Consider the following 12,522-nt stretch of genomic DNA (forward strand, 5'->3'; position numbering starts at 1 on the left):
GTTGTTATTAGGCGTTATTCGCCCTGCTCGAGACCTGCCGTGCCAGGCGCTGCACGGACACAAAGCGAGAGAGCCTAAACAGACAGGAGGGGATGGGAAACAGAGGCAGAGATTTCCAGAGCTGCTGAGCACCCACAAATCTTAAGGGATGGGAGCTGCACATGCTCAGAAATCGGTGGCCATTACCTGATGCTCCAGCAGGGCTCCTGGAATCACTTTTGGAGACCAGGCCCCAGACTCGACCCTTTGCCCCCGAGTAGCCACAGAGGCAGGGGGCCTTCACTCAGTCACCCTGTGCTGGGAGGTGGTAGGGTGTGAACCCAGATTCTACATCCAGCTCTGACGCCCACCCACTGGGCAAGCTTGGGTGGGACACGTCCCCTCCATGTGCCCACCTCCCTTCTCCCCCTTCGTCTGCCTCATGAGTGTCGGTCTGGCCAGCACCTCATACAACAAGGCCTCTGGAAATCGCCTGCTCTTGTGCTGAAATAACTTTTTCCTGGAACTAGCTGATCCATCCACTCCCATGTTCCCAGACACACACTGACCCGAGCTGCTGGTAATAACAGTTCACCGCGGTCATGTTATGTCTCTGATAGCAGCCCTTCAGCATTCGAATGGCTATGGAGAACCAGGCCATCCCCATCTCCGCATCTCACACAGAATGTACAGGCGTTAAAGATGCTAATGCCAGCAAATAGCCCCTTCCCCACAGATATGGGGGGAGAGGAGGCAGAGACAGAGAGAGCACTGCTGTTATTTTTAGCATTGAAAAGTGCTTAGCTCTGGTGATGAAGGGGCCACACAAAAGCGATAGCCAGCTAGCCAGAGGGCCCGAGGCTAGGGGGACAGAGCAGAAAGAGGGGTGCGCACAGGTAGGGAGAGAGAAAACTGGAGAACTGGTCTGAATTCAACAAGATGAAGTGCCAAGTCCTGCACTTAGGAAGGAAAATTCAGATGCACGATTACAGCGTGGGGTGCCTGCCCAGTACTGCTGCAAAGAGCTGGGGATTCTAGGGGAGCCCAAACTGAAGGAGTCAGCAACATGGTGCAGTTGCAAAAAAGGCAAATATCAGTCTGGGCTGTATTAAGAGACGTGTCGTCTACTGCCCGTGGGAGGTCACTGTCCTGCCCTCAGCTGGAGCCCTGCACCCTTTTCTGGGCAGCACCCCGTAGGAACACTGTGAACACACTCGAGAGCAGCTTAGCAGCAACGGTGATCCAAGATTTAGAAAACCTGACCCATGAGACAAGGTACAAAACACCCAGACACATTGATCATGAGGAAAGAAGGTTCAGCAGAGATCTGATACCAGTCTTCAAATCTGTAATGGGCTTTTAAAGAGAGGACAGTGATCAATGTTTCTCCGTGGCCACTGGAGGTAGGACAAGAAGTGATGGGTTTAATCTGCAGCCAGATGTAGGCTGGATATTATGAAACCTGCCTAACTTCCTAGGGAGTGAAACTCTACGAGAGGTTCCCAAGGGGGCTGTGGAATCCCCGTCACTGCAGGGTTTTTAAGTACAGGTGGACAAACCCGTGTCAGGGCGGCTCTGGGTTTACTCGCTCCTGCCTCAATGCCAGGGACTGGATGTGACTTCTCGAGGTCCCTCCCAGCCCCACATCCACACTCACCCTGTGGGCAGAGGCTGCCGCTCGCTCTGGGTCTGCCCAACGCCCAGCACAACAGGGCCCTGATCGCTGACTGACGCCATCAGCTGCTGCTACAACAGCAGTCACCAGGGTGAACATCTGCCCCCAGGGCTCAAGTGGGGTGTGGGCCTTTACCTGCACTCTGTGGGGGGCTGCTTCTCACCCCCACCAGGCCTGGCCCTCGTGAGGAGGAGGCCGGTCCCCACTCTTTCACCACGTCATGCTGACAGAGGGACTCACGCCCACCTCAAGTGCCACCCACCCCTCACTCCTCGCCAGTGCTCCCGCGTGCTGACGCCACATTAACAGCGCCAGGCACGGCCATAATTCCGGGACCCGCCCCTCCCTGATCTGACTAATAAATACGGGATTTGCAGGTTCAGAGTCAATAACAAGTTGGCTTCCCTGGCAGGAAGCGACGGGATTAATTGCATTCAAATCGACTAGGATGGATTGCTGCTCACCCTCCATTAGGAGCCACGCAGACTCCATTTGCATGTCATTAGCGGAGGGAAGGGAACTCCTGCCTGGCTCCCCTCTTCCCCCCCATCCTCTGAGCGCGTCCATGGCTGCACTGGGCTTTCAGCTCACAGCAGCCTGCTTCCAACATTTGCACGAGGCTGGAGAAACACCATTGCAATTAGTCTGTTGGGGAAGGACTTCCAGGGACGTGGGTACTTCCTAGGGCAGGGAAAGACCAAGCCACCGCTCCACACCCATTCCTAGGAGGTGCACCGCAGCACACGGCTGCAAGGGACAGGCTCACACCACCCTGAAGGAGGGGACTCGGCCAGCCGGTCCGTGCAGAGGCAGCGTGACCCCAGGTCTGTGTGCAGGATCAATCTCTTACCTTTTCCATCAGCTGGCGGAGCTGCCGGCTGCGCAGGTCTCGGGAGCAGGTGCCCTGCACCGGGATGACCGCTGTGCAGAGGCATTTGCCATCGGGGGCTTGAGCAGAGGTGTAAACTTGCCAGCCGTCGTCGGGGCTTTGGAAGAGAGTCTGCAACAGAGAGGGAGGAGACTTAGCAGCCTGACTTATCCCACGGGGACCCTGTCCAAGGCTCTCGAAGTCCAAGGACACTCTGTGCACTGCATCCCCCCAGGCCACCCCTTCGGCGACCCCCTCAGAGAATTCCAATAGATTGGAGAGGCGCGATTTCCCTTTACAAAAGCCAGGATGACTCTTCCTCACCACATGCCTCTGATCATTCTGTCTCTCAGCCAGCCAGTAAAACAGAGGTTTATTCGATGACAGGAACAGGGTCTAAAACAGAGCTTGTAGATACAGCGAACCGGACCCCTCGGCTGGGTCCATTCTGGGGGGCAGTGAGCCAGACCCCCAGGTCTGCCCTCCACCCTTGACCCCAGCCAGCTCCAGACTAACAACTCCTCCCAGCCCCTCCTCTCTCCTCAGCCCCTTTCCTGGGCCAGGAGGTCACCTGATCCCTTTGTCTCCAACACCTTCACCTGGCACCTTTGCCGAGGCGGGGGCCCAGGCCATCAGTTGCTAGGAGACAGAGTGTCAGGCATTTAGGGGCACTGGCCCTTTGCTCTGCCAGAGACTTAAGAACTGCCATGGGGACACTGAGGCACCAATACCGTACTCAGAGAAAACATTAAGATCTTTCCCAGTTCGTCACATCTCTCCCCCCTTCGAGACCGAACTGAGCGAGGTCACTCCAGCCAGTGACCTGGGGAAGTTCGAACCCACCAACGTTCCCATGGATGCCCCAGCATCTCTCCCATCCCTTGGTGTGAGTTACACCAGGACAGTCCAGTCTCATGCCCTCCCTTAGGTCGGGTGTGCTTGATGGCACTTGCAGGCCGCATGTGGGAAGGGCTTGAACCCTTTTGCTACCCCAATACCTCTGGGGTCCAAACTGGGACGGGGTCTTCTCCCAGCACTCTGGGCTGCAATTCGGGCTCTCTTGGTTAAGAGCCCCAATCTTGGCCTTGGCCAGCGGCCCAGACACAACACCTCTGCCGTCCCCCCTTACACTTTCCAGCTTCTAACGTCAGTCCCACCTCCTTGAGGCAGCCCAGGCCCCTCTTCACCTGGGACACCTGTTCCTCCCAGGTCTGGCTAAAGATGCACATGTTATCAGTGTCTGCCAGGGCCAAGTTCTCCATCCCTCTCAGCTTGTCTAGAATCTCCCCAGGCCTAGGCATGGGGTCGGCATCGGACACTGTGATGGCTTTAAGCTTCTGATAGCCCCCATAAAACCAGATCATCCTGTCTCGCTTGGGGATCAGCCCCACGGGTGAGGCCCATGGGCTGTAAAATGGCTGGATCCCATCTAAAGCCAGCATATCCCTGACCTCTCTCTCCAGGTTCAGGGGTCCCCTCACTCTCCTCCCATCCAGCAGCTCGAAAGGGAAGAACCCTGTGGATTCCTGGGGCACTACCAGCTGTCTCCCGATTCCCCCCAGTTCTACTTCCCCTTGGGGAGCCCATTCCCGGTACAGGAATCCCTTCTCCGGCAGGACTCTGTCCCTGCAGCCTTCCCCAAGGGGGTTTGCAGTGCTGTGGCCAGCAAGTTCTCTCAGCTTCTCCAAGGAGGGATCCCTCTGCAGCTCGGTCTGGGATTCAGCGGCTGGGGCAGGGAGTGGGACCTGCTCCCTCTCGCTGGCTGGGCCTGGGGTCACAGCCCCCCTGAGCCCTATCCCTGGTAGCTCCCTCCCTGCTGTGTAATCACTTCCCAGCAGCAAGTCTGGACCGGGCAAACCTGTTTGGCAGCTGACCTGCCCTGCCCGGGTGTCCCCCCACTCAGCTGGGGTCTCAGCTCCCCCCGTGCTCAGCGCTGCCCTTGCTGTCCCAGTGGGGGCAGGCAGCGAGCTCTCTGCTCCGGTCACGGCATCAGAGCCAGCGTGAGCCCCCCTCCGGTGTGCAGGGGGGCGGGGAGCATCTCTCCCTCCCACTCAGCCCCAGGGGGCTGGTTACAGGTAGGCAGGTATCCTGAGCCCAGCAGCCCCTCCCCCCTGCCAGCCAGCTTATTTGCATTTTCACTGACCATTTCCATCCCAGCCAATTGGTTCCCTGGATTTGAATTCAAACCCTCGGCCGTTGCAGGAGCGGGGCCTGGATCCTGTCCCATGGGGAGACAGTCACCCCCCAACAGGGCCTCCCAGCCGATATCCTGGAGAACCCCAACTACCAGCCAGCCCGACCCCTTTTGGGTCTGCACAGGGATCTGGGCCATAGGCAGGGCGAGGGGCTTCACCCCAGGGAACTTCACCCAGGTCCCACAGCCCCTCAGCATCTGGGGCTGCACCACCACAGTTCCCTCTGTCCCAGGGTCTCGCCCCTGCAGGCGTGTTTCCCCACTGACCCCTGGGCAGCCCCCTATGTCTCTCTGCTCCACCATCACCAGTCCACGCTGCTGCTGCTTCTCCTGCAGCTTTTCCTCGGGCTCTTCCTTTCTCTCACGGTCCTCTCGCTCTCTCGGGCTCTGCTCCCATCCCATCTATCTCCAATCTCCTGATGGGGAACCTGATCGTGAAGACCCTCGTCTGATTGGGGACCAGACTCCCGGGGATGCCTGGCTGATGCTCCAGCTGCTCCCAGATCCTCTTGTAGCCCCATCTGGGCCAGGAATCTGCTCCTCAGAGCGGTGCTTCTCCTCCAACTGCACGATTAACTGTGCCTTGGTGAATTTCCCCAGGCGTAACCCTCTCTTTGTGCACAGGATCACAATGTCCTTCTCAAGGAGACGGTGATAGGCCATCACTTCACCGTTCCCAAGTGGCTCTGGACTCACAGGCCTGTGTGCTCTTGGCTCCCCTGTGGTTTCCAGGAAGAACCCCTGGTGTGCCAGCCCTTCTCGTGATCACCACCTCTTTGCCAGGGTCGAGCTGCAGACTCCTCTGCCCCTGGGACTGCTCCTGCAATCCCCCGGGGAACCCTGCTACTGCAAAAATCCTTCTCTCTCCCAGGGTCGAGCGGCAAGCTCCTCCACCCCTGAGACTGCTCGCTGCAGTCCTCAGGGGGACCCCGTTACTCCAACAGTCCTTCTCGCTGGTCACACACTCCCAGAGGTTAACCGCCCCCTGAAACCGTCCCACTCTGAGCCTTCAGCACGCCTGGTCCTCATTATCCCTCCTTTGTTTTACTGCTCCCCAGTCACTTACTGCAAGCAGTGCCATTCACGGGGTGCAGTACGTCCCGCCGCTGCCACCAGTTGTCACAGAGTCCCCGGGCGATGCTCTGGAACTGCTCCCCACCAAGCCAGTCAGGACTTTGGGGAGCCTCCTCTCCCTTGGAGCAGACTTGTTCAGGGCAAGAAGCTCCCACGGCTTCACCTCCTGGGTCTCTCCTTGGAGCATTCAGCATCCTCTGCCCCTCCGTGCGCTTCCCACAGCGAGTCCACCCCAGCGGGGTCCTGGGGAAGCCACAGGGTCCTGCACCCCCACTTTGCAGTCAGACGTGACTCTCAGCCAGCCAGTAACACAGAGGTTTATTCGATGACAGGAACAGGGTCTAAAACAGAGCTTGTAGGTACAGAGAACCGGACCCCTCGGCTGGGTCCATTCTGGGGGGCAGTGAGCCAGACCCCCACGTCTGCCCACTTCACTGCTCGTCCCCAGCCAGCTCCAGACTAACAACCCCTCCCAGCCCCTCCTCTCTGCTCAGCTCCTTTCCCGGGCCAGGAGGTCACCTGATCCCTTTGTCTCCAACACCTTCAGCTGGCACCTTTGCAGGGGAGGGGCCCAGGCCATCAGTTGCTAGGAGACAGAGTGCCAGGCATTTAGGTGCACTGGCCCTTTGCTCTGCCAGATACTAAAGAACTGCCATGGGGACACTGAGGCACCAATACAGTATTCAGAGAAAACATTAAGAACTTTCCCAGTTCGTCACAATTATCACTTTCCCATCCCCAGGACCAGCTCCCATTCGGCCAGGACATGGGGGAGGATTATCACTTTCCCATCCCCGGGCCCAGTTCCCACTCAACTGGAAGCACGGGGCGGATTATCACTTTCCCATCCCTGGGACTGGTTCCCACTCAGCCGGGGCCCCAGGGCGGATTATCACTTTCTAACGAGTGCTGACGTATGGAACTCGAGGGGGTCTGGAGCTCCCCTTCCAGGCCAGCTCTGAGAGAGCTGCTAACTGGGGCCTGACCTACTTTGTACGCCCCAGCTCGCCAATGCTAAGTGCTGCAGCTTCGGTCTCTCTGCTCCTTCTCCCCCAACCTGGGTCCTTTCACAGGCCTCTGGCAGACGAGCTGGCGGGGGGTGGGACAGGCCAGCCCTTCTACCTGCGATGTTCCACTATGAAGAAGCACGGCCTTTATTCCATCCGCTCTAGTCACTTCCACAGCGACCGTCGGGGGGGACGACCCCAAGGCAGGGTGCAGGGGAAGGAGAGGCGCTGAATGGGCAATAGGGCTGCAGTTAACGGGAGAGGACAGAATAGGTCACGCCACAGCTCATTACGCGAGGGCGGCGTGTCCCGGAGCTGCAGCAGCAGCTAAAAATAGAGGCGGCTCCATGAACAGCAGGATTCCAGTTATGGGTCAGCAAACCCCCCGACCGCTGCTGCTTGCACAGGGCTGGCCCCTGCGGCTCACTCTAGGTCCTGCCATCTCCCTTGGACACAGGCCCAAACTCCAGAGGGCTGGAGTCTCTTTCATGCCTTGTGCTGCCACTGACACTGGTGCAAACTGCTACCAAACAGGGCCAGCTTTAGGGCGATTCAGCCGATTCCCCAGAATCGGGCCCCACGCCCCTAAGAGGGCCCCACAACGTCCCAAAGGAGCTGCCGCTGAAGTCCAGCCACTGTAGTCGGCAGCTCAATCACTGCCGCTGTCTTCGGTGGCATTTCGGGAGAGGGACCTTCCTCCGTGGCAGCGATTGAGCTACTGCTGAAGACAGCAGCGGGACTTTGGCGGCAGCTCCTTCGAATTGGGCCCCGCGGTGCCTAAAGCCGGCCCTGCTACCAACGGCATCACAGGACTATCATGGCCCCTCGGAGCCCCAGGCACAGAACAGCCTCCCCCCGGCGCTAGGCAAGGTACAAACTCTGACTGAGAAGACACAGCCCCCCGTACGCTCCCTCCGCACTGGGGTAAGTGACGGCACAAAGCAGCGAAGGAGACCCAGGCCCGCAGGCGACAAGAAGATTAATCCTCATTTTGTTTCAAGCCCAGTGTTCCCTGCCCGGAGCAGGGCTGCCAACGCCGAGAGATTTTATAAACACCGCTGGGGTTCTGCACACTCACCCCCTCCTTTCGAGCCCCCGTGGCCATGCTTGAGTCACGTTTCCAGGCCTCCCGCCACAGATTTTCCCACTCCATTTCTTTTGCCAGTTCTGTTTAATCGATGAACAGAGGCTGGGAGGGGAACATAACAAATGGTTTTTAATATGAAACCTGGATCTGTCCTGCATCCTGACGACTCCGCAGGCCCAAGCCCCCTGCTAGCTGAACGACGCCTTTCCATATGATGCTTCTTCCGCTGCTCTGCTGCTGGCCGGCTCCAGGAAGGCAGCCAAAAGTTGTCCTGTTCTCCAGGACTTCCTGGGTATTCATGGCTTGGAATTCCTCGCGGAAGAGCAGGTAGGTGAGGCTGTGTTATCCCACCTGCCTTTGCATATAGTCACTGGGGCACACAGAAAACAGCCTTATTCCTGGAATGTCTCAGGGCTGGCCGTGAGCTCCCCTTTCTCTTGCAGGGCTGGGCAGACAGCTGTAGTTGTGAAGCGAAGGAATGCTGCCCTTTGCCTGTCCGTGGCGCAGACACAGTGACGGAGTCGCACACCGCGGCAGGTTCTGGGAGCAGGCAGTCCTGGTTCAGCAGCGCAGAACAAGGGTGACGTTCACCCTCCCCGCAGGCCACCAGACATGAGCTACACTCACGGGAGAGGCCTGGGAACTCTGTGCTGCGTGGCTTGCTGAGCGTTTGGTCGCATCTTCCGGAGCAAAGGGTGTGTGAGATTTTCTTCACTTTGCTCAGTTCCAGGGACCCCCCTCCCCACGACCTGGGGTGAATCGCTGCAGCTCTCGGTTCTCCACCTGTACCACATGGATGATCATTCTGCCTTGTCCACATAGCTCGCAAACTCGCTGGGGGCCAAGGCTCTTTCTGCGTCCACGTAGCGCCTGGCACCAGGGGACCCAGGTCTCCACTGGGACTACAGGGCTGCTGCTAACAGCAATCGGCACTACCAGAGGGTGGAAAGGGAGCACCTGAACCCCATCCGCTGGCAACCGTCTGCACCTGGTAGAGGAACGAGACAATTTCCCCACAGCCCCAAGCCATCCGTGTCTCATGCTGACACCTGAACGACACGCGGCGCCTTAGGGGGAAGCAGGAGAGCGAGCCCCTTTTATCTAACAGTAATGGGATTGATGCTCCAGTAATTCCCTGTGCAGGGTGACTCCTGCAGGGGAGAAAAGCCACACAAACAAATTGCTAATTTATTCCCTCTAATTTCAGGTCCCTTTGCACACACTTGTGGAGCCCACCACGCCTGAAGTGACAAAGCCCTGCTCATCACAGACCGGCGGAGACGCCACCCCGGAGCCTGGGCAAACACTTTCCTGCACGGAGGCCACAGCAGTGAGAACGGACTGACGAAGGAAACGGCAATTAGGATGGAGCCTTTTAGGAGGAGGCAGGGGACCAATCAGCTGTTTCAGTCTCTGCTCCTTGAGGGTGAATTCAGGGCCCAGCCCCTCGAGATCCCTCACCCTGGGGCAGGGCCCTGCACAAGCTGCAGCAGGGCTGAAGTGGGGACTGGCCCCTGCCCATGGGTGAAGGGTTGGGTGGGCTGAGGCCTCATGCAGGGCCCTGCCTGGGGTGAGTCGCTGGCGGGAGGCTGGGCCTCAGGTTGGGCCCTGCCCTGGATGTGAATTTCTGCCCTATAGGGGCCCATCCTATTCCATTATATCAACTGGGGGTGCTGCTCACAGGCCGCCGTGGTGTGACCAGGCCCTTGCTGCAAGACGCCTACAGCAGGGAGCCAGGCAGTGTGAACAGGACATGAAAGCGCAGTGCCCTCCACACACACACACTCCGATTTCTCTCTCTCACCCCCCACCTCCGCACTCCCTGTCCCCCAAACACCCCCCCTCTGATTTCTAGGCACGGACACGCCAGTCCCTCCCGTGGCAGCGACCAGCCGGGTCCCCCATCACGTCAGTCAGGGCCATGCTCCTGCACTATCTTGTGCCAGGGCCTGTCTCCACGAACGGCGCACACACGGTCACAGCACCTGCTCGACACGCTCGCCCATCAAGGTGGAGTCCTGCCAGCACAGCAGCTTTGCCGGCACCCCCTCCATGGGTCATGCATGCAGCCTGGCCCCGCTGCCCTGCCTAGCCACGGCTCGTCCCAGCAGCCCGCCCTCGTGGCCAGGCAGCTTTGCCGGCACCCCCTCCATGGGTCATGCATGCAGCCTGGCCCCGCTGCCCTGCCTAGCCACGGCTCGTCCCAGCAGCCCGCCCTCGTGGCCAGGCAGGCGGCTGGGACTAGGGAGATGGCTCAGTTCCTGGCTCTGCTGCTGACTCCCTGTGTGACCTTGGGCAGATCACTTAATAGCACTGTGCCTCCGTCCCCTTGTCAGTACAAAGGGATAAGATTCCTTCCCGTGCAGTGAGACCAAGGACAAAGCACCTGGCACAGGGCCAGCTCCGTCCAGGCTGCAGCCCCAGATCAGCCCCATGTCCCCTGCTCATGCAGAACAACATCGGAGGCTCTCACTGGGCACAATTTTCCAAAGCACCTTCAGAGTCAAAGTCCCATACAGTCAGGCTCCTTAATCCCCTAGGCACACGCAAATATGCTCACTGTTCCCCATGGAGAGACCAGAACCTCCCCCATCCTGGGCGGAGCACTGAGCAGCCTGCAGGAAGGGCCTCCGACGCCAGTCCCTGCTCAGCGGGCACCAGCAGAGCCGAGGAGTTTCACAGGACGGAGAATATTCCGTTACCCCAGTGAGCGTTCAAACGACAGCACAGGTCGGCGTCCCGGGGTGCTGGCTGACCGCTCGGCTCAGGTTACCCCATGCACTTTCCTCAGCAGCCAGAGAGCACAGAATAGGCTGGATGGCCCCTGCCTTGAGACAATCTGCAAACCTCTGCTCCCCCCTCGTCTCTAGGCTCCTATGGGGCTGCCTCACCCGGCCCCCCATCTCCCTGTTCAGGGCTCCAGGCCGATCCCAGCACGTTTTCTTAGCCCATGGCTGCAGCTGAGCTGCAGACCAGGCCCCGCTGGGCCAGCAGTGGTGATTCCCCGTGCAGCTTGTGGAAAGAGAGGCGTGTACGCCAAGAGAGGCCCCTTCCTTCTCCGCCTACCTGATTTATCCATGCCACGAGCCAACATTTCTGCACTGGGTCGTTTTACATTTCCTGGGCAATTCATAATTATTAATTATGAAAATCAACAGCAAGCTCATCTCTCCCAGCTGCCACTGCACTGGGCCGGGCAGAGATAAATGACCCGGTGCCTGTAACGAGCTGGGGATGATACTTCACTCGGCACAGTGGTTTTAACATCATGGTTCACATGGGAAGAGATTGATCGGACACAGCGCAGGATAAAACTGCTCTCAAATCTCCAGCCCAATGGATTGAAATTAATGGGTGGTGGGGTAACACGCTCCCTTAATATACCAAATCCCTGGGTCATTGCAGGGGAGCTAACTGGAGAATTCTCGCAGCAACACCCAAAGATGGGAGCAGAGGGACTGCCCAGGCCCTGCCTCTGGCGGTAGCACACAGGAAACGATGCCTCTTAGACCTTGTCCAGGCTGGGAATTGGCCCCGCTTTCCCCTGTCAACATCCATGCACCTGGGACAAGGAAAGTCATGAAGGGCATCAATGGAGTTTAGCCCCAGGCTAAGCCTGACCCATGCAAATCGCAGCTTTCCTGGCTCTCGGCACCGTCCCTGCTTGCTGAAGTCAGGGCAAACCTCCCATGAGACCTGTCAGGAGGCCGGATGATTAAAGCACTAGGCTGGGGCGCAGGAGATCCGGGTTCAAGTGGGGCAGAGCCCACTTTGCTTTGTCTGTGAGCTCTGGGGCAGGGCTGTCTGTCTCCCTGTCTGTGCAGGGGGGAAGCCAGGGCTTCGAGATGCGACCATCAGCAAACACGGGCCCTGCCACAGTGGTGCTTTGAGCCCTAATCCTGGCTGTCCCCTTCTCCAGCCAGGGCTGCTGCAGACACCAGCAAAGGAGACAGCGTGTTCTTGCCGGGGATCCCTTCGCTTTGAGCTGCCGTCTGAACTGTCACAAGGGCTGGGCCGTGGTTTCACCGCACGAACAAGGGCGGGGTGGATTTCACAATGAACCTTTGGGGAAAAAGTGAGATTTCAAACCCAGGGCCTCTCTGTTCTCCACCCCACCAAACCTTCCCCTATTTATAGCCCCTTCCCCTGGGGCATCACCTCACATTGGGCTGCACCATCAGCTCCTGCAGACAGATGGGTCCGGAGTCAGGCACCGCATTGTGCAGTTCTGCCTGGGATCAGCATTTTCTCCCAGAGGACGAGGTCACAGCTGGGCGGACAAGGCCCAGTCTGCACAAACCCAGCGGTGAACCCCCCAGGGGGACACACCTACTTCAATTCAAAGCAGGCTTCTTGTCCTGTGATTGTCTAGGGCCCGGCACCGCTGGGCCAAAGCCTCCGGCTGCTGCCATGGTAGAGAAATAATTAGAAGTTTAGCCTGCAATTTAAGGACTGTTACGCAGGACTGAGCAGGAACAGAACCAAAGGGCAAGCGGCTTCCTGCAGCAGCCTCCCACCAAGTTACTCCTCCTTCCTGTCCTCTCTCCAGACAGGTAATGAGCTGTGTCGGGCGGGGGGGGGGGGGTGCTGGGGCTGGGGTGTGTTTGCACACAAACATTGTGTGTGCGTACAGCAACC

General features: G+C 58.6%; 1 protein-coding gene across 2 annotated transcripts in view; it reads right to left on the reverse strand.

Moving 5' to 3' along the window:
* The window catches only part of OLFM2 (olfactomedin 2), an 88,401-nt gene that overhangs the window by 37,859 nt on the left and 38,020 nt on the right, over positions 1–12,522 (reverse strand). For both annotated transcript variants that reach the window (XM_030547686.1, XM_030547685.1), the window contains exon 2: positions 2,505–2,654. In XM_030547686.1, the coding sequence (XP_030403546.1) occupies positions 2,505–2,513 (9 nt within the window). In that variant the 5' untranslated portion in view covers positions 2,514–2,654. The remainder of the gene's footprint in view (positions 1–2,504; positions 2,655–12,522) is intronic.

The sequence above is a fragment of the Gopherus evgoodei genome, unplaced genomic scaffold, assembly GCF_007399415.2.
Source record: "Gopherus evgoodei ecotype Sinaloan lineage unplaced genomic scaffold, rGopEvg1_v1.p scaffold_66_arrow_ctg1, whole genome shotgun sequence".
Lineage (NCBI taxonomy): Eukaryota > Metazoa > Chordata > Testudines > Testudinidae > Gopherus > Gopherus evgoodei.